This window comes from Notothenia rossii (genome assembly GCF_949606895.1).
Source record: "Notothenia rossii genome assembly, chromosome: 5".
Lineage (NCBI taxonomy): Eukaryota > Metazoa > Chordata > Actinopteri > Perciformes > Nototheniidae > Notothenia > Notothenia rossii.
In genome coordinates this window covers 77,629,231-77,652,263 of record NC_136903.1, presented here as the reverse complement: position 1 = coordinate 77,652,263, position 23,033 = coordinate 77,629,231, and the positions used below count along the sequence as shown (strand labels likewise).

At 39.1% G+C, this 23,033-nt stretch overlaps 1 protein-coding gene across 1 annotated transcript; it reads left to right on the top strand.

The window, feature by feature from the left end:
* Positions 1 to 935: 935 nt before the first annotated feature.
* Positions 936 to 22,005, top strand: slc6a11b (solute carrier family 6 member 11b). Its single transcript, XM_079682572.1, has 15 exons — positions 936 to 1,206; positions 1,912 to 2,139; positions 2,689 to 2,823; positions 3,108 to 3,248; positions 3,422 to 3,503; positions 5,029 to 5,161; positions 7,724 to 7,858; positions 13,380 to 13,483; positions 13,768 to 13,892; positions 14,862 to 14,974; positions 15,382 to 15,519; positions 17,095 to 17,197; positions 17,886 to 17,986; positions 18,484 to 18,654; positions 19,725 to 22,005. The coding sequence occupies exons 2-15, from the start codon at positions 1,929 to 1,931 to the stop codon at positions 19,866 to 19,868; spliced, it is 1,836 nt and encodes a 611-aa protein (XP_079538698.1). The 5' UTR covers positions 936 to 1,206; positions 1,912 to 1,928; the 3' UTR covers positions 19,869 to 22,005.
* Positions 22,006 to 23,033: the final 1,028 nt, after the last annotated feature.

The following is a 23,033-nucleotide window of genomic DNA, read 5'->3' as shown; positions in this document are numbered from 1 at the left end:
CTGAGCATATCACGCCCGGAGACCAGGCAATCTACTTGTGTAAGCACAAACCCTATAAACTCATTTTTAAGACATAACTAAAACGTGTTTTTTTGTCAATTAATTACATTTGGTGGTTTGATCAGACAATTTATGATGATTCTAATTTGTAACCCTATATTTGCCAATGCTGATGTATCAAGCTCTAATACGGACTTGATTTTAAAAATACAAATGAATGCTTACCAGTACATGTCGTTATTTTTTACATATTGTTATTGAGTAACCATGAAAAAAAGTCATGATTTTTTAAGATCAAGTTTTAAATGTAAACCCTGCCTCGAGTCTTGCACAATGCTACCTCAAGATTAGTAAAGCTAACTTGAAGTTAAGGTAAACATGTAGAGGAAATGTCCAGTTTGTTTGTTCCTCATCATTTCAGAAATTCTTACAATGGGTCATGCTAACTTTGCTAACTTGTCATTGCCATTATGGAACTCGAAATTAGCTATTTAAGCTAGGTGCTCTACTTGCCAATTTCCAAGCTAACCAAACTAGCTGCCTATTCATCTTCAAACACCAGTGTCTCTGGCTGGTTGCATTTTAAATCTAAAGATTTAAGGTAGGCTATAGACATGATATGAATGTATATTTGCGGGGCTACATAATTTACCCTTTTTGCTTTTATAATCTAAGCGACTGTGAAGCCTGGCCTGTGCCACATGTAAACCAGATTGGGCAGCTGTACCATCTAATCATTCAAGAAACGACTTCATAGTGTTATATTTTTTAAAGAAACTCCAAAGTTCCTGTTTAAACTCCAACAAACACGTTTAACTGGTGTTGTGCCCGTATCCCCATGTCACCCTGCTCCCTGGGCCGTGGTTACGCTGATGCGAGAGCTAGAGTGGTTACCACCTGGCTTTTATCCAAGTGGAGGCGCTTGAGAGTGGACCGCTTGGAGAGTGGGAGCGCAGTCGCAGGTTATCCATCGCCCGGTGCAAATATCTACCTTCACTCTGTCTGGGATCATCCTTTATATAGACGGGAGACTCAACAACACCACTTTTACTCAACACGGATCCAGATTGCTCTCGTTTTCCTCTTTGTGTTTTTTTTTCACCGCCCTGATCAGGCTTAACCACCCTGTGTTTTTGTAAAGCCAATTGTTAGTGCGCATCATCGCGGGAGTCAAAAGGAGCTTTGCCACTGTTCAATAGGAGACTGGTGAGTGAAGCCATTTAATGCTCATGCCTCTGACTTATATTTGAATGGTCAAATATGTTTTAGTTTGTTGTGTTGCTTTTTGATCGACTACAGTATAACTTCTTACTCATGAACATACAGGCAGTGCAGTAGATATTGTTAACTGGGTTGATTGATTTTAAGTTGACTATGTCCACTAATCATGAAGTTATGTTTATGATGTATAACAATTAAATTACAGTGATATCAAGCAGTAGAGTTTCTTAAAAGTTATTAGTTTAGTTGCAGCATGCTTAATGTTAAGTTTTCTTTGTATCTGCCCACCTACAAGCCTCCTCATTCTGGTCTGACAGCATTAATGTAAAATGCCTGTTTTCTGCTCATCTTTATTTTATTCATGATGTTGTTACCCTTTAGTTAAATGAATAGGTAATGGGTTAGCACACTTCAAACTAAGCTGCTCATTTAAAAAAAATATATGGCTTATTGAAGAACCATGGTGTTACATAATAAGTTAAATACATCTGACTTCTTTCAGTTTTTTTGAAACTTCACATATATAAGTGTGGACTGTTCAATGGGCGTGGTTTTGCATGAATGGGAATGTCCCATTCAGATATTCCATGAAAGACACAAAGTCAGGAAAAAGTCACTTGGATCCAGGTTTTGGTTATGAGGTCACCTTTTATAATTCCTCTGTCCTTGTGTTTTCTCTCTCTCTCTCAGCGGGCTGCTGGAGCGTCATGACAGCTGAGAAGAGCGGGCCCGTTATAAACGGTAAACCAGAAGATGGCAGAGACCCGGAAGGGTCCAGCTCAAGTATAGAGAAGGGGCCGTACAATGAGAGGGGCCAATGGAACAACAAGATCGAGTTTTTCCTGTCTGTGGCTGGAGAGATCATCGGGCTGGGCAACGTCTGGAGGTTTCCTTACCTCTGCTACAAGAATGGAGGAGGTAATGAAGTTTGCTTTGTCGGTTCTAAAAGGATCAACATAAACTAAGTAATACAGGTGTTGGAGAGGTTGTTGTATTATACCATTAGTACATCTCACTTGAAAGAGGACATCAGACAGAGAGGAATGGAATGGCACATGTACTATATAGAGAAACAAAAACCAGCAATATCACCTCTGATTAAATACATAGGTAGGACAGAATTTGGTCAGTAAAATGTAAAAGACACATTACTGAGTGAAAGAGGGCAAAGGTGTTCTAAAATATGAGGGTCTTTATTATTTCATCCGTTATGCAATAATAACAGAGGTAGGTTTGCTCATTAGGCACCATTAGAAAGCACAGTATGCATCCATTCTTCATCCGAAAAAGGTCATTTTACATTAGAGTGGTATCATAGTCAGTGCTTTCATCTGAATTTTGTGAATCATTGCTTTCATAATTGATAAATGTTTATTTTTTGGGGTTGAAGATCGTTTTGAACTATTAAAATGTCATACACCTTATTCATGGTATCCATTCTCTGCATTTGCCTTTGCGTTCATAAAGGTGCGTTCTTCGTCCCATATGTCATCTTCTTTGTGTGCTGCGGTATACCCGTGTTTTTCCTGGAAACTGCCATGGGTCAGTTCACCACTGAGGGAGGCATCACCTGCTGGAGGAAAATCTGCCCGCTGTTTGAGGGTGAGAAAATATATCTGTTATCGGTGTGTGCTCAGGATTTAAATAATTGATGAAATTACAATACAAAGACAAAGTATTTGGGGCTTAAGAACTCAACTTTTGCTCATTCACTATAAACACTGCTTTAAAAAATGTATTTCCTCATGATGATCATCTGTACCTGTACAAACTCCTACAGGTTGTTCTACTGTCAGTCACTGCAGCTGTGAATCCTTGCATGTTAGAGTTATTGAAAATCGCTACAGTTGTGAATATCCGTAATCTTTATGTCTTTGCGTTTTCAGGTATTGGCTATGCAACGCAGGTGATTCAAGCTTATCTAAACGTGTACTATGTAGTGATCCTTGCCTGGGCCATCTTCTACCTCTTCAACTGCTTCACCACCGAGCTGCCGTGGGCGGCCTGCGGTCACTACTGGAACACAGGTAGGAGGAGGGAACATCAGATATAAGACAACATTATCCATAACATTGTGCATCTTTTTTATTTCAAGAGTAAAACAGATAATACGTCCTGGGATTTCATTTGCAATGCCATATCTGCATCATTAGCTGCTATTCGCTCTCAAATATAATAACAGGCCATTTTGTATCAACAGATAACTGTGCCGACAGCTATGGAGAAAATGCCACCAACATTACAAACCCCAACTCAACCTCTCCAGTCATTGAGTTCTGGGAGTGAGTATAACTTTTGATTACATGTTCATCAGTTTTCATCTGGGTGCAAAGTGCCAATGCAAAGCATGCTGATGGCTTTCATCGCTGAAGGTTTGCAGTATCAATCACAGTTTGTATAAAAACAACACAAGGAGATGCTTTGTCAGTTCAGGTACGTGTCAAGTCCTCTTTTAATGTCATTATCTACTCAAATGTTGAGTCAAACCCCCCAACTTTCTCCTAATAATTAGTCAGCCCTTTTTTATATATTTGTGTGTCAACAGGCTATGGTAGGCCAGCTGTCTCCAAGCTAGAGCCATGTGTGTGGCAGCGGATCAGGCCTTGTCAGTGTGTAATGCTGACCACACTTCCTGTCTCGCTGCCAGTGGCTGTGTTTACATTTCCTTTTAAAAGAAAATCTATAATTTATATATTGCTGTCAATTAGCTAAATTAAAATTGTAATCCGTGTTTTCGTGTCAAAATCCAAATGATTTACATGATTTGTGTATTGGTAATGAAAACATTAGATTCAAGCCAGAAACATGAACCTTACTCCAGAGAAAAGACACAGCCAAAAGACAACCACCATGTTGTTGGCACGAATAGCTGGCTCTTTGCCAAGAAGGACTGTTATGTGTTGTACTGTAAGTACAGCATAAACAAACTCTCATATCAGAGCAGGATGTTACACTCGTCTTATATTAATATGTAGCAGCTTGAAAATAATTTTAAAAAACAAATCAATTAGATCCCTGAAAAATATTTTGATAGATTGATAAACACATGTTTGTATGATTTATTTCTGTACTGATGTGCAATAGTAGCGATTTGTCAGACTGAACTGACCAAGACTTTAATGCAGACTTCCAAATCGAGGAAACATCTTTATTTTTTTGACCTGGCCTGTGGCCGGCCACCAAGAACATGTCACGATGATCAATGGCCGGTCTGGAGCTCCGGGGGTGAACTCGGTGGCAAAGATTTGGCAGCACCATGTAGTTCTGTAGCTGTTCTCATCCTCTATCAATGCTGTTGCCTAGCTTTGCTTCAAAAGACAGGAAACTCTCTGATGAATCACCCCTGCCGACAAGCTTTGATGTCATAATCGCTGATAATGTGCCCTGTAATGTGCACCTTCATGGCACACATTACAAGTCACACCTGTAGGTGTATCACAGGGAAGAACTTTTTTGAATCGACCGATACTATGAGTCATACACTAAAAGCTATTGGAATCTTTTGTCTTGAAATCAGCAATTACTAAATACAAATATTTGTTTCCAATTTAGTTTTTTAATCCGCACTGCGGATCATATTTTTCTAAATCGTATCACATTGTGGTTGCTTCCTCAATCGCCAACGTTTATTCTTTATCATCCTTCCTCTGTGTTGTCTAACACAGTTTGCACTTCACACATTAAGAATGATATTAGAAAGCCTGCAGAGGCTCTACGTGTTATGTTTACAAAGGCTTCTTCTTATGTCACACGTGCGTATGAACTAAATCAAATGGTAAGTCATCTGTGTTTTCTGTGCCAAATCAGGCGCAGAGTTCTGAAAATATCAGATGGTATTGAGCACATGGGGGGAATGCGCTGGGAGCTGGCCATGTGTTTGGCCCTGGCCTGGTTCATCTGCTACTTCTGCATCTGGAAGGGACCCAAGTCAACTGGCAAGGTGAGACAATGCGTAATGCACGTTTACCATGTGTGTGTTAGTGTATGTGCGGTTTGAACCCCGCAAATAGACAAAGTAGTAGCAAAGTATTACATGGTGTTATTTTGTTAACACTGCATCCAACTCATGATGGAGGGATTACTATGTGTCTGCATGCTGCTATGCAGTTACTGACCATTTTCATTCAGCAGTTTTAATGTTCGTCTTGCACACTAGAACAGCCACAATCTAAAGCTCTCTCCCTCAAAACAACACTCTCACAGAGCCAAATGCTTTCCCTCTGCAAATAGAGAACAACGGGGGTGTCAGCATCACCATCTTCTACCTTTCCTCCCATCCCTCTATCCATGTTAATGTCCTCCTTGAGCCCCTGCTAGCAGCCTGGAGGTGAACGTGGGGACTCTGCACCTTGCTTCGGCTGTTCTTCTCCCCTTTAGAAACTCCTCTCAGAGTCAATGAGCCAGAATGAGTAAAGAGATAGTTTGGAGTAAAAAAAGAGAGGGAATAAATAGAGTAAAGTAAAAAAGAGGAGAGGTGTGTGAGGAAAATGACTTCACATTGCACATGACGGGGGAAAAAATATTGAGGTGGCAATGCTTATATCTCCCTGAAGTGTCTTTGTCTGGCTGTAAAGTAAGAGGGGAGAAGGCTTCTTCGGCTGGGCTTGAGCAGCCGATCCAAGATTGATTCCTGTATTCACTGGAGGAGAGGAGAGCGTTCATGAGGAGCATGCAGAGTACACCCTCAGCCTCTGCCTCTTCTGCCTCTCTCTCTCACTCTCTCCTGCTATGAGAAATAAAACTACAGCTCGCCCGTTGTAAGGGGGAGGTGCTTTCTTCTCAACAGACCCTACAGCCCATTCAGTTCCGACTCTGCTAAGCTGTTTGCTTTTGTTGGTTGTGTTTGCCAGCCATTCTCACATTTAAGCCGTCCTGTTAGATTTACGGAGAGGCAGGGGCAAGTTTGACCAGTACATTTGTGGTGGCTTAAATGTTTACCCATGGTGAGCTGGATGGAGCATGTGGAGCATCAAAAGTTCATTGAGCGATTGAATATTGTCCTTTTCATCTCCAGAGAGATCGAGAGAGAGGGTGTGAAGGTTTAGGATGTGTGATCATTTTATTTGACAAATTAAAGGAGGGATTTGCCCAGCAGGAGACAACTTTTCCCACACTCTTCTCTGTAGGCTAATATAGGATTACCAGAGCTCGGAGAGCACAGTCTCACTAAGTCTTCAGTCTTTACTGATCAAAACTACTGTAGGATTTGTTTGTATATTTTATTTGGGGTTTTAAGATGAAGAATGTTTAGTATAATCAAAGCAGAATGTTATGATATATTGAGGGTAAAATTAAATGTAACTTCTCTGCAGTTCGAGTAAGGAATAACCTGCATGAAATGCTTCAAAACCTGCAACAATATGTTTGTTTCCCACTTAAAAAACGAGTTTCTATTCACAAAACTTCTGTTTGCAGTTGTACTGTGATGTGACCAGGGATGTACGTGTAATTTGAGGTGAGCATGTAAGTGAGCGTTGAGGCCCGTATTTGTGAATGGCCCACTTTATCTTTGCCTGTAGTATATGCACACCCATTTCACTGTTGTGAGTGAAGTGTGTGTGTGTGTGTGTGAGTGTGTGTGTGTGTGTGTGTGTGTGTGTGTGTGTGTGTGTGTGTGTGTGTGTGTGTGTGTGTGTGTGTGTGTGTGTGTGTGTGTGTGTGTGTGTGTGTGTGTGTGTGTGTGTGTGTGTGTGTGTGTGTGTGTGTCTGTCTGTGTCTGACAGAGTGTGTTTGTGTGTGTACACTCGTGCACTTCTGTGCGTGTTTCAAAGAAGAGCACATTTTCCCACACTGCCAGCATCACTCTTCTGGGCTTCTCCTGTTTAAGAGACGGGGCCAGAGGAGCCTTCTTTTCTTTTCAGTCTCCTGGCCTGGCTCTGTTCTGTCCTGTTCTGCCCTCAATTGGACTTTGACTGGATGCCAGCGAGCCAGAGGATGTATGTTGCCCGCCTCTGCCTTCCAAGAGACCAGGGTCTTTGTTCAAGGGGTTTCTAAAAGTCTTGAGATGTCGGGCACAATTCTGCAAAACCTGAATAGTTAAATAAAAAAGAAGTTTTGGTTTGATGGTTAGCAAGTTCCAGCTACTGTACTGGACTGAATTAACTGTATTAGAGTTGACTCTAGTGCTGTGCATGACACCTTAATAGATGTACTGTATACTTACAAAACATGAGATGCAAAAACGAATACTAATGTACTCCTTGTTCTAAGTTCTTCTCACATATCTCTCCACTCATGTTTCTTATCCAGTCTAGATGTGTAAATTCCTTCAATGCCCTCTCACCCTACTGTCTGAGAGGTTATCTTGTGATCATTGAGCTGTCCTGTAGTTGTGGCACTTGTTTTCTTTATTGAATGGATGGATGAGGAGGTGGACATTTTTCAGCTCTGACCATCATACGCAGGGTTGTTTTGCTCTGCACAACTTCTGGCAGTGACTCAGTGTCGGCCGTGATCTGTCCATTGATAAATATTTCAAATCTGTGTATGTTTATATCTGCAGGTTGTGTATGTGACAGCTACCTTTCCTTACGCCATGCTGTTGGTCCTGCTGGTTAGAGGAGTGACGCTGCCAGGAGCGTGGACGGGGATCAAGTTCTACCTCTACCCGGACATGTCCCGTCTCTCTGACCCTCAGGTAGGCCTGGACCCTCTGTATCTCTCTCAATGCACTGGTAAACGGCTCAAACGTATCTGCTTCCTTCCTTCTATTAAAAAAAAGAGACCCGTTGGCTAGCTGTATAAATAAAAAAAGATATATATTGGTGTATAACACTTTTTAGCTGCAGGTGGCGCACGTGTCAAAGTTGAATAGTAGGATAATACTGCTCTTGTCTGTAGATGTAAGACATCATATTTACAGATAAGACTCTGCAGAGTGGCTGCTTTTACTTTCCCTTTTGCTGCTCTTTCTGAACTACACAAAAAAAAACATCCGGTTGTTGATGTTTTTTAATGCTGCACATCAAGTAAGCACCTAACCTTATATAAGACACGCTAAATACTGTACATAATACACACATCTTTGAAACATGACCTATACATCTACCGGTACTCCCTTCTATGTTGTTATTGTTTCCTCTGTTTATCATTTAAAGCAGCAATAATGTTAATTTGATTGGTTGACTGAGTCCAATTGCTCTTTGTTTAAGCTATGACTGTTTTATCTTTGAAAGAAGAAACTGTTACATATATAAACGTTTTTAACTTTTGCCGTAATTTCTACTACCCAGTGGCAGTTATACAACTCTGGCTTAGTAATATGGAGCTGAGATTATTATAGCAGAGCTGACACTTCATGCCTGTGATGAGATGATCAAAGGTCAAGAAAATGGTGAGCTTTCAGAGGATGGAGAAGAGCAAAAGTTCAGAATTTGAGGCTAATGGAGGTGATGCATTGATGTATTACACACACACACACACACACACACACACACACACACACACACACACACACACACACACACACACACACACACACACACACACACACACACACACACACACACACACACACACACACACACACACACACACACACACACACACTGATCTGACTCCTTGACCTTGCCTAGAAAAAGCAGACAGCTTGGGTCGCTAGGCAACAGAGCTCAAGGAAATGTCAGTGGAGGGGGTGTCATGACAACATGAATGAAGAAAGATGAAGAGTTTGAGTGAAAAATAGAGAACAGATCAGAACACAGGAATACTAGATCCATGGTCCGTGTTCGATTGAGATTGTTTATTGTAGTAGATATATGGATAAATAGATGCATTTGCATTTTTTTTACTGGGGAAATCCCACAACACTAAAAAAAAACACTAAAAACTAAAACACTAAAACACTAAACTTTTGATAAAAACAATATGGAACAATTTTAAGTTCTTCGCATTGGAAAACTTTCTGACATGACTTTGGTATTGACCATTCATTTAATATTTTCCCCGAACGGAGATTGTCCAACCACAGCTTAATGACTGTAACTTGGCAAACCTGCAAGATTCTTAATGATGTATGCATTGGGACCCCAACATTGGGCATTTTACACTTTTTACACTTTTACTATTTTTTAAAACTTAAAGACAAAAGTGTCACAAAAAGATTATTTTTATTTAGATGCATTTCTTGGCATGCCTGTGCAGCTAAGTAGCTTTCTTCCTGAAGCAGCTATCTATCATTAGGTGTCTTCTTCCTGCTCCTTTTCGGGCAATGGTGTGTTTACAGAGACATGTTTTGTTAACAATTATTATACATTAAGTTGTGCATACCACGAACGGAACAAATAAAAATAAAAAAATAAATAAAAAATGAAAGGTTCAAGAATGGAGCACATCACTAAGTTTACCAATGAGATAGCTTTAGCCTCACACTTACTAGGTAAATATAATGTATAAAGCCTTCAGTGCAAACTAAAGAATCAGCTAGAAACATAAAGTCGGCTGCAGCAGTTTACCAACTAGCTAGCTATGTTAGCTCAGCTGATAAACAGCTGATAAACTCCTGCTGAAAAGTAATGGTTGCAAGAAGCTACAGAATGAGAACAAAATCAGTTTTGATCTGCCACTTATCATTGTAAGATGCAATGGATGTGATGACAAGGAACATTACAGCCCTGGAAACAATTGAGTCAGTGTGTAGTTGTTCTGTCAAGCAAGACCATTCTTTCTTTTTCGTTTGTACAAAGCAGCTCCTTGTGGTAGGAAACTGTGTTGAGAACATTTTGGCTTGACTTGGACTAAATGATACATTATTAAAAGACTACAAAATAAACTCTTGAGAAACTGCCAGTTCACATTTATATCATTGCATTTCCATTCAGAAAAGCCTCAGTGATGATGGCAGAATGTAATTATTTGTCCCAGTTGTTGTCCAGTGAGATAACTGTTGCATCTGTAAAAGTAGTAGAACTAGAAAAAGAGAAGCAGGGATACAGATAGATGGTGAACAAGTGAGACAAAACAGAAACAAAAGACTCAAGCAGGCACAGAGAGACTGAAGGATGGTGATAAAGAAGCGCTGCTGTTTGGCAGAGGAAGACATTACTTCTGACACCAATGTTAAATTAGCTTCCTCAGGGACAATCAAGGCTCTGTTCTGTTCTCCAGGATGTGAGGAGTGTGTGTGGCTGCGTGTCACCCGCTCTTTCTACACCCCTGAACTCCATCATGCCTCCTCTACTCTTTTCTTTATATTACCTTTCTCCCCCTCTTGCTCACCCGCCAGCATGCACTGTGCATCACTTCCCTCCTATCCTTCTTTGTTTTCTTTCCATGCCCTGTACATGAAAATATATTGCTTTTAGTGTCTTTTCCCCAGCCTGTCACTAGTCAAACAAACCTTGTGATTCCCTGCTTATTTCCAGAATCAAAATGGTCTTCCCTTCGTATTCAAAAATAGCAAGGCCAAGGATAGTGTTGTGTTGGTAACCCCCTTCCTCAAAAAACACTAACAACCAGACATCAGCAAGACAGTTATATAATACGCCTTCTTGGTAGACTTGATAAAGACTCACATGTTCAGCTTAATACCTGCCCAGCACCAAGTGAAAGCGTTTTACCAACATTATTTGGAAAAAACATTAGACAAAAATGCTACATGACAGAGGCAACATGCACATTTGTAAAATTACAATGAAGACAGCCAGGTTCCTTTATTTTCTGTCGTATGTTATCCTGTCTCTAATCGTATAATGTGTAGCTAGCTGTGTGTTTGGCATTTTGGCAGATGCGTATGCAGAGTTTTCAAGTTCATCTGCTAAAGGAGGACAGTGTTTCTGTCTTCACTTTGAAACTAAGTTTGACACATATACTGTAGTTACGAGCATTATGTACTTTTTAAGTAAAGAAGGACAAGAAAACATTTGACTGTTCAGCTGAACCTGAAGAACATCCCTTGTTTACTTAATGTCGAAGGCCTGCAACATACGTACATTGCGATATAACGTGCTAAATATGTTGTTGCTCTTCATTTATAAATATCTAACCTTTGAATACAAAGAGTGGGACTTGAAGAGCACCGAGAGCAGTACATTTAGAATACAAGACCGCTATCTTATGGCCAATATCATCCAGCTTTCACACAGTAGAAACGTTTCCTGGAGCCACAGTCTCAACATTACCAAACACAAGCTGGCCAAATTAGGCACAACATCAACAAGTGATTCTCTCTGCGCCTGGGCCTTTAACGTTTCCCTGCGCTGTGCGGCCATCAGCCGAGGGTGAACTAAAGGGAACATTAATGAACATTAGGAGAGAAAGGCCTGTTCTTCCAAAGGAACAGTCCTGTGTTTGTGAGGTCACAGAAGTTACCGTGGTTACTCCCAGGAGGGAACGAAGACCGTGCGTTTGTTAATTGTTTTTCGGTAGGGAAATGAGATTAGTTGCTGAATGGTGATGTGAGAGAGTTTTCAAAGAGCCATGCTGCATTAGGTTTGAATTCGCTAGCACACCAGGCTATCCAGCAGGTTTAAGGGTCCTGTACTACAAACTAGTTTTATAATGCACATTTTACTGCTTCACTGCCTCAGTGAAGAACCTTACATGTGTAAATCCACATGCTGAATCAAAATACTGTGAATCATGTCCACATTATAATGATTGGCTAAATTGAGGGTAATTAAGCTTTTCAATTATACTTCAACGCACTTATAAAAAGTGATATTGAATTGCTTGTATTAATACAGGGAACTATCCAGAAGCTTTCAATACAGTACATGCTGGAACAAGCCAGGACCCTTAAGAGGATTAAACAGATTGAGAGATTAAGAATAGCGATCTTTAATGATCGCTGCTGCATAGAAGTGTACTCACAGACATTTCATCTTTGCTGCTAATTATTGACCAACAAGTCTTCATACAGTAAACGTCAAAATAGGTTGTTTGTCAGTGTCATAGTCACATTCAGTCCCCATTCAGTACCTGGAGAGGACACTGATTCTTTAAATAACCCCACACATCTTCCTGTCAGGAAAACATGAACATCCAAATGTGTTGGCCAGCCCAAAAATAGTTAATAAAGTATGTGTAACTTCCAACAGTTTGTAGTTGAGATTTTACAATTCAACAGTTTGTCTTTTTCTGTAGGTTTTTAATAGATTCAAGTATTTGACAAATTATCACCGTACTTACATTGAATTACTCAGTTTATGCTACACAAATTAGCATATGTTAAGTGAGTAGTTTAAGTTCCACAAAAATATTCTGAATACAGTACGTAGGTTTGTTTATCATTTATCTGCTCTCTGATCTCTCGACGAATTGAAAGTACTTATTGCCTGAGATCTCATGATGTTGTTTTATTAAATGTGCCAAGTGCTAGGACTGTCTTAGGGAAGAAAGCTTTTAGTTGTGCAGCTCCACTAAATTGGAACAGTCTGCAAACATGTTTAAAACTGAGCACTTTGGTTCCCCTGCATAATTTTAAAACTGGGCTGGGTGACATGCTGTTTGATACTCATGGTATCTGTCACTGTAAATAGAGTTTGTAAACTGTACCCTGTACATTATGTTGCATGTCATCCTTTTTGTTGTTCTGTTGTTTTTATGTTACATGTGTAAGTAATGTCCTGCAGGTCACCCTTGAAGGGGCTTCCACATGGTTAAATAAAGGCTACAAACAAATAACATAACCTGTTAAACTTCTAGACACAAAGCAACACAGTTGCAAATGTTGAATTTCAACCTACAAGCTACAAATACCAATCCAAAATGTACAAACAATGACAACCAATGCCAATGCCAATATGTTAAAGTGATGTACACATTGATACATTTGTAAGACTCTTCACCATTTACATGTTGCGTGTTAGCACCAGTTGACTGTTTTTAAAAGTTATTTGTCAATTTGTAAAAGTTTATGCCAAAACTTGAACATACTCTCTCAATACTCTGTTAAGTATTTTGAAGGTACAAAAGTGAATGTTTAATTTAAATTATACTATGCTCATCTCTCACCAAAACAGAATAGGGAAATATGGATTTGTGGGGCTATAGCAAAAAATCAGATGCCTTTAACAGTTTCTAGAACTTTGATTTGCATATTACTTAAATATATCTTTAAAGAATAACGTTGGCTGTTGGAAAAACAGGCTTCCTGATGGCTGTTTTCACTCGTCACCAATCTGATTATTTACTCTATATCTATGCTACTTTCCCTTCAGGTATGGGTAGATGCTGGAACCCAAATCTTCTTCTCCTATGCCATCTGCTTGGGTTGTCTCACTGCTCTGGGAAGTTACAATTCCTACAACAATAACTGCTACAAGTAAGATACAATATGAATACTACACTCGTATATGGATGAATGATAATGACAGAAAGTATAAAATGTTGTCTTTCGTATCTCTGAATAGATTTTTACTTGCCGACATAAAGCCCAGCTGGTAGAAGGTGATTGATACGGTGGATGGTCACATCATTTAATGTTTTCTTTCATCACACAACATGTGTGTATCTGAGGAGAAATGCCTGTGTGGTCTGTAGTGTACGGTCTGGTAACGGCTCCTACAGTGAGTGTGATCTTCTCTTCCTGTCTGTCTTGCTCCTCAGGGACTGCCTCATGCTGTGTTGTTTAAACAGCGGCACCAGTTTCGTAGCAGGTTTTGCTATCTTCTCTGTGCTGGGCTTTATGGCCTACGAACAAGGTGTTCCCATCGAAGCTGTGGCAGAGTCTGGTGAGAGAATAACAATCATGTTTCTTAAAATGCAGAACTGCAATGAAGCCGTATACTACATCTGAATCTCACTGTTGAGTAGAGAAGGCCTGTCTGAGTCTTTGTGCTGAAATGGATAAACGTATTCATTCATATAACTCCACACTCTTCACTAGGCTCTTAGACCACCACATTATGATTTATTCAAGTCACTATGAATGATTTAGTGAATGTGATAGAGCGAGAGATTTGAAATGTTTGTCTCAGGGCAGGGTGAGGACATAGTTTGACGTTTTAATAATGATTTTTCTTCAAGATTCTTTCTCCAAATGTAGGTTTTGAATTAAGCACTGGATGTCACCTGTTATTTTGAACCAATCAATCTTAGTTTACAACTCTATCCAATATCATTCATGTCCTCTGAGACAGGATGCTCTCTGCTTTTATTGCTTCCCTGTACTTCCAGTATGTGTATGTGTTTTTTTTACGAGTAAAACTGATAAATATCAAAAGCTTATTAACCAACACTTTGCCCAGTGAAATTGTACAGGCTGCTGCATTGTTTCCTGTTGATACATTCAGTTATAGTGATAATGATACAAAAAATACTACTATCCCCAATTAAGCACAAGAGGAAGAACTTAAACGTCTGGAGAAAGAAGGAAGAAACATTTGAAAAGTCCATAGAAAAGCAGATGTATATATTAAACACATAAATAATAGTAACAATAACATGTCAGAGCTCCAAGCCTCTGCTTTTGTGAAAAATGATTTCAAAATGTAGGCACTGTCAAATAGATGGCTATATCTCCTACACTCCTCAGAGTTCACAAACTGAAAGAAATGTGGGAGAAGCTTAAAAGAAAAGGAAATGTTTGTTCCATGCTATGGTCATTTATTTTAGGCCTCATCTTGTCTTGAATAGTTTGAAAAAGTCTCTCTTGCTTTGAGGAGACTCCTGTATGTGAGTTCTTTTTTGGGGGGATGCAGGTCCTGGTCTTGCATTCATTGCATACCCCAAGGCTGTTACTATGATGCCTCTGTCTCCGCTTTGGGCCGGCCTCTTCTTCCTGATGCTCATCTTCCTCGGTCTGGACAGTCAGGTGAGAATTATGAAGAAAGTTCGCTCACATAATAAATGTAAAGGTTTATAAAGATGTGCAAGTAAAGATACATAAAGGGATAGGGGGAGGATCAAATGAATCCGTTTTTACTATGATGATGTATTGACATTGACCTACACTTACGTTCAGTTGGTTTGAATTAAGTGAACCCTAAATAATGCTTTGAGTCATACAGTCTTTGGAACATCAATGCTTACAATACTGATTAAAGACTTTTTGTGTGTATATATATGATATAAGCTAATAGCTATGATTTTGAATGTGTAGCCAATGCAGGATAACTTTTGTATTAAATGTGTGATAGTTTTGTCTCGTCATCTATCTTATAACTAATCCATGCTGTTTCCATTGAGACAATAATGTTATGCCCTTTTTTTTTTTTGCAGTTCGTGTGTGTGGAGAGTTTAGTGACAGCTGTGGTGGACATGTACCCAGATACCTTCAGGAGAGGCTATCGCAGAGAGTATCTGATCCTGGGCATGTCCATAGTCTCCTTCCTCGTAGGACTTATCATGTGTATGGAAGTAAGGCTCTGTAAACACATATGAAAATCTACCTATAGTAATATAAATATCAAATGGACTGTCAAAGTTCTTTTTTATCAGGTTTCAGATTTCTTTATATGTAGTCGTCGTCGTCATCATCATCATCATCATCATCATCATCATCATCATCATCATCATCATCATCATCATCATCATCATCATCATCATCATCATCATCATCATCATCATCATCAGCAATTCTCACTAGTATCATTGTCCATATTTTACGGTGTATTTTCTGTTTTGCTTTTTTTACATTTTTAATTTGTTGTCAGCTTTAATTCATGGGAATTTCATTCGGATCACTGTAGATGTTTTATCTTGTTCTGTTTTTATTTGTAATATTATTTAATATTGTTGTCATGTTGTCTTTAAAGCACTTTGGGCTGCTTTGTGCATGAAGGGAGCTATATAAATACCGTTTTTTATCATTATTATTATTATCATCATCATCATCATCATCATCATCATCATCATCATCATCATCATCATCATCATCATCATCATCAATGTACAAGTGAGAGAAAAACCCAGTAAGCTACATCATAGATTCATTTTCAACACTCAATATGACGGAAAACCTTTAAGATATTTTAGTCATGTGATCCACGGTCTTCTTGGGTCAGATTTTTTTTTTTAAAACACCAGAAATCTCAAGTTCTCCGTGTAGAGCTGTTCCCATCTCTACTGTGCTTTTAGGACCTTTCATCTTTGTCATAATAATGGAAAATAATCTGGTTTCTCACACAAGGTTTTCCATCCACTAAGAGCTTTTCCACATGTCAATATGCACTGCTCTCTGTCCATCCCCACTGTAACCCCTGCTGTACCGAGTATTATTGCAATATTAAAGCAAAGCACTTTCTCCTTTCTCTTTGCCTTTATAGTCTGCTGCATTGTCCAATGACAAGCACCGCCAGCACAGTAGACACTTAAATATTTTCTGTGGCCAACAAACCATCATAAATAAAATCCAAATGTCCCAAGAGGCCCAAGACTAGTATTTAATCCCAGTTCAAAAGGTCCTCTGGGACTGTAGATCAATACATGGCTGAATGGGGGTAAAGACAATCATGGAAACATTATTATGATACTATTCTGAGCTGTTTTCAAGAAGTGAAAATTCACTTGAGATATTATTTATGATTCTTTCGAGGAAGCTGAAAGAAAATACGTGTTGTCTTGGGGAAAGGTTGGGTAGGTAGAGTGGATGATCAAATCTGAGCACCATCATTGATACTGTATTAAGATAACCAGCTGCTTGTTCCAGTTTCAGGTTGAGATGACAGATATTCCAAACAATTACTCCTTTTAATATCCAAGAATGGTTTCACAATGATAGCCATTAACATCACACATAACACCGTGGCCAATGATAACAAAAACAACGATAATGCTGTTAAGAGGTCTCTAACTCAAATATGCTGAATCGGATAAGAGCAAATAAATGTGTGTATATACTGTGTAACTGATGTATTTTTTATGTGAGCTCACGGAGTCTGATGCTCATACAGTGGCTGTGACGGATAACTGACAGCTGTCTTGTCTTATCAGGGCGGAATGTACGTCTTCCAGCTGTTTGACTCGTACGCTGCCAGCGGGATGTGTTTGCTGTTTGTGGCCATATTTGAGTCCATATGTATCGGCTGGGTGTATGGTAAGATCACTTGAAACATAACTAACAAATCTTTTTTTTAGTAAATCCCTTAACCTTTATTCCTACACTCAACAACAGCCTTGTTTTTGTCAGCCGAAGCAACTGTCACACATTCGACCACAGAAAAAAACGTTTTACCCACTAACACTGCATCATGCTTTTACCCTCTTTGCTGCTATGATATTTCTTCTATGCCCTCTGCTGGAGAATGAACTCAAACACATGCATCAGTCACAGAGTGTTATACAACACTTACACATTTTAAAACTGAGATATTTAAAATTATATTATGATATAAAAGCAATGTCAAAGGTTGCCATTCTGCGTTTTTATCAAGAAAATATACAATAGTACTGTAGTGCCCTTTTCTATTTAATAGCCTCTCCTGCGACGGAATTTTTATTTCTATCAAATTATGATATATAACATACAATATAATTATTGTCTAATTTCCTCAGACAAATTGAAACAAACCCATTCAAATCAATTACGTAAATAGTATTTTACATGTAGCAATGCATGTCTGTTTCTCTTTCCTCAAATAAACGTACGGACCACGTTGAATCCACATCTGGCCAGCAGCTCTGATTAGATGACCACGTTTCTTCCACACTGTCTAAAGACATCAATCACGTCATTATCTGTGATGACATGCAGAATCTCTGAGTGACACTTGTTTGCATTTCAGGTAGTGACAGATTCTACCTCAATATTGAGGACATGATTGGCTTCAAACCCGTCTTCTTCATCAAATGGTGTTGGATGATCCTGACCCCAGGCATCTGCGCTGTGAGTCTGACCGCACACACAAAATCAAGCATTAACAGTGGCATCGACAACATGGAGACAAACTCAGTAGTGAAAAGAACAGATACTTTTTTGTGTGTGTTCAAATTAAGTTTAATCCTCTAGTTGTGTACGCAGTTAGTCTTAGATTTACGTTTGAAATATTTCTTAATGCAACACTTTTAAGTATACCAGTCTTTACCAAGTTCAGTTGCAGTTTCCTTTGGGAGCGCGTGCCTGTTAGGATATTTGCTCACAAAATTGCTGCTTGTAGTGTCTCAATAAACTCTCATTGCTATAGGGAGTTTGGTTGTAAAGTTAATTACCCAGCAGCAAACGTAAACCACAGTCATTGAGCAAATGCATGTTCGCCTCAGGCACAATTTCTATGACTTACTGTATGACCTTTTTCTTCTTTTTATTTAAAACTAAACCTCATACTTTTTCAATGACATTGTATTCAACAAGTACAAATTGAATGTCTTCTTTGTCTTGTGCAGGGCATTTTCCTGTTCTTCCTGATTAAGTACACACCGCTGAAGTACAACAACGTGTACACCTATCCTGACTGGGGCTATGGTATCGGCTGGTTCATGGCCGTGTCCTCGATGATCTGCATCCCTCTGGGAATGATCTGGAAGATCGCGACGACTCCTGGCACCTTTGCTGAGGTATTTATGAAAACTCACCGAAAATTGAAACATTTTCTTTCTGTAAGTAAAGCAGCAATACTCATGCCTTGTTGCATGAAGATATTTATAATGTCATAGTTAAATAAACTGTAAAACCTTTGCATTAGTTTGATTTCCAAATCTATGTTTACATTCTTCACTCTCTCATATTAACTTTTTTCATGAAGAACATTGACAATAGTCATGTTTTCCCACGATAAGTTGCAATAATTGCAGTTTAGTCAAATAGAAAAATGTGTTTAGTGTTTTTAACTAATCTACGAGATGATTTCCCAAAACACAGTGTGGATTACACAGGTTTGCACACGTGACTCCCATCATCAATGAGTGTGCCTTTTATGGAAAATATAAGTAAAATAATGCAAAGCCAAGTCTGTTAAAGTGCTTGTGCAAAACAGTATATAATATATAATATAATTGTTATACAACTTTATTTACAGTCAGATCTTAAAATCAGAACAGCATTAGTGAGTGTTTTACAAAAGAGATGCAACCTTTAACGCCTTTAGCATAATAAAGGAAATAACTCAAAGTAAGGTATTTCTCCCCTTTGACTTTCTCTGAGGAATTATGGCACCGTTTGGTCAAATCTCCAATCGTCGCCTGAGGGAGGATTCAAAAGCAGATAGCAGGTTTATGACGAGAGATTGTAATTAATCCACATGGTGTACAGAGTGTAGGCCCGGGTAGTGCACAGTAGAAATCTACAGACAAAACTGATAAATTGATTTGGAAACAATACCTATATTCTATCTTGACCGCTTCATATATTTTTAAATAGTGAAATGCTATGGGTTATTGAGTTAGTTAGCAAGTTATATGGCAAGATTCATCCATTTAATGCCTGGAAGATTCATACTTTGTTATTTAATTTAAATAAAGGTCGGTCCATTCATATGTTTTATTTTTTATTTTGGATGGTTATTGTTACTTTTCTTAGTTTTAAGTATGACTAGATGCACAAGCTGTATCTGCCTTTGGCCACTATACGATATAGCATTGTTGTGGAAGATTAAAATATTATTTATCTTTCTCTATGCTCTCTGCAGAGAATGAAGAAGTTGACGACTCCCAGCCCCGACCTGAAGATGAGAGGGAAGCTCAACGCCCTCAGCCCTTACGCTGCCAACGATGCAAAACTCAAGGTTGATGCGAAAGTATCCACCATCTCAGAGAAAGAGACACATTTCTAAACGACCGCATGACCCACCGACCAAGCTGCCTGCCGTCTTCACAATAAGACCAACACATGGAAAGTACAGCAAACAACAACAATATCTACCGCTTCACAAAACAGGAAATGTAACAAATGATTTGGAGTGTTATTTTGTTTTGTAAAAAAAACTAAGGAAAGCTATTACATGATTTGTAGTCGGTTTCTGCTTTGCACAAACTTTGTTAACACATTTGTTTTTGTTGTTCCAGTTAACACTGTGTGACTCAATCTGCTGTTTCTTTCTTTTATAACCATTAATATTTTAAAGCCAGTCAATACTGGTCATAGTTTGGGCCAACGTGCTGTGTTGTGAACGACTTACAATGTACATGTACTGGCAAGGTGCTGTGCCTCTCTATTAGGTACGAGGTACCCACATGTGATTCTCTAGATGTAGCAGCTTGGGGACCTTTCAGCATAGTGTGTGTGTGTGTTAAGAGGATACTGCACTTTAGGAGGACACGTGCCCTGAAGACCCCTGACGGTCATTTTGAGTTTTTAAACAGTTTTTTATCTGAACAGCCATGACCCTGAAAGTTTTTTAGGGCTTTAGTAATTCTAATTTACATGCATTCAATACTGTTGCTATGCAACATAGCCACACATTCTGCTTACTGGCTGTAATTGAATAATACTATTAAGGTATTGATCATCACATTAGGGTTTATTATGTCCTTGAGGGCTTTGCTGATTTCTATGGCACCGCTCTTTAGGAATAAACCTTTCTGCTCTGTAGGGTTTATATTGAAGGGCAAATAACAAGTCAAACCTGTAAAACCATTTGCATTTTTCTTGTTTTGAGGTACAAATCTTCTCATGGCTAGAAATGGTGAGTGACTTGCAGGCTGAGTCTAAAAACACACCCTTCTCTTCTCTAGCTGCCCTCTTATAAGTCGTGGGTATCTGTCATTTCACAGCAATTACGCTGAGCCTAACACAGAGTGACAGACGCTCTTCCACCCCTGCATTTTTATTTCCTGTTCCGCCTGAAAAAGAGAAGATGAACGGCCATCAGATGAGCATTTCAAAACCCATCTGTCTCCTTATCTCCCCCTCTTTTTATTCTTTCTCCTTCTCTCTTTTTTCCCGCTGTTCTTCTTTCTCATCTTCATCCTCTGCTTGTCCGCCCATTTCAATGTTTTGCCGCTTCTGTCTTTAGCTTCTCTTCTTTCGCGTCTCAGCAAAGACCCGGCCCTTGTATGAAACTGTGAAGCTGCTGAATGCTTTGTATTTATTCTTTGACTTCAGCGATAGTCTTTCAATTGATTAGTCTCTTTGTGACCTTTTTTTAAACCCCACTGAAAAAAATAGGTATCTTTTAGTTTCGCTGTCAGAGCCACTGCGGGGGTGAACACACAGTCTGTTCCTGTCATCCATTTAATTGCGGTAAGAGTCAATGAGCTGGTCTCATTGTTCAGATCAATCTCAGTCCATTGCAGTCTCATCCAATGACTTGTCCTACCTCCATCTTTTTGCTTTGTCTGACTCTCTCACCACCTCCCCTTCTCTCTTCCCTGTGTCCTTTGTTTCCTAATGAAAATGCAATCAGAAGAAAGCATCTGAGGGGATGAAACTCAAATGTGTCTCCTTACAGTTTTTCAGGAGGAGGCAAAGAAAGCAGGGAAAGAAATAAGGAATTGATGAGCTGAGTAAGTGTGTGATCGAGTGAGTAAAGAGAGAATAGAGGAAGTGTTAGGAGACTGAAGCCCCTCCTGTCTAAGCTGTGACATCCTCTTAAACATGTGATTGGTCCCGCTCGTTTGGTTGCATTATGACATCTTCACCTCCTCACTGATGTTTGTGCAAGTTACTAGTTGTGTGCTTTGGATTTATAGCCTGCTGTTTAACACTGATCATGTTGATGCACATTTTTAAATCTCATTCTAAAAATCTGTGGTCTATTTCTTGACATGAATGATGTTTTAAAAGAATTGCTATATTAAAAAGAATATGATCTTTGTTTTGACTTTTGATATGTCGCTCAAATGATCTTGTTATAGAAATATAATGAAAAGTGTTATTGTTCTGAACTATTCTACACACATGTTGGTATTCACAGGACATGTGAACTGTCTGCTTACCTATTTTTGAGAATAAACATACAGGAAAAGGGATTGTGAAGGCTGTGGTCTTTTTATTTAGCCTAATCTTTCATTTCAGCATCGCAGCTACCCTTAAAAGGGAAAAAGATCACGCTTAGATACCGACATTTCTTTCTTAAAGTCCTTTGAAAGAGTTTCAATGCCTACGTATTATGAGACTTTATAGAAATAACAATTTAAAGGTGACCTATCATGCAAAATGCACTTTTGTACGTCTTTTATACATGAATATGTGTCCCCGGTGTTCCAGGGAACTCACCAAGTGTCAGAAAACACAACCCTCTCTATTTTCCTCCATACCCAAATCTCTTAAAAAGGGGCTGCAACTGATCTGATACAGACTGATCCAGATTTGAACACTTCTATGACGTCACAGAAGTGGTGCTACGGCTATTGGGCCAACTCCACCAATCAGGAGGAGACAGCCACGGACATTGACGTTTGAAAGCGCTGGAGACGCTGTAGTACATATGCCAGGCCTGTAGATGGTGCTGTTCTCACAGAATCAGCCCATGCAAAGACAGTGTTAAATTGAGCGAAATGAGGAATGGCTAAAATGCATGATCTGTTTGGTATTTTGAAAAATAAAAAGTATAAATATGCCTTATATAGGTATGGTCCTACACTATATTATTCAAATATAGCATGATAGGTCCAAGATTGCAGAAGTCCAACACAGCAACGGGATCATTGACACAAACATTACATAATAGGATGGGGAAAGAAATGTTGTATGCACATTAAATAACATCATCTGGAATACATTAAATGAATTTAAAACTCTTGGATTTGTCCATTTCCTATATACATTTGATTTGTAAATGTTGTACATGTAGGTTGAATGTAGAGGATCACTGCAAAGGCTACATGAGAAACATAACACCCCTACACATCTACAATGAGCCCATATAGGTGTTTTCTCTCAGCCTGGTTGGATCTCTTCTCAGGACTGTGTGGGTGTTCACCACTGGACTTCAAAATCTTTCTCACCTTGACTTTGCACCTGTGAAAGCAGGAGCATTTTATTTGTTATTATTACA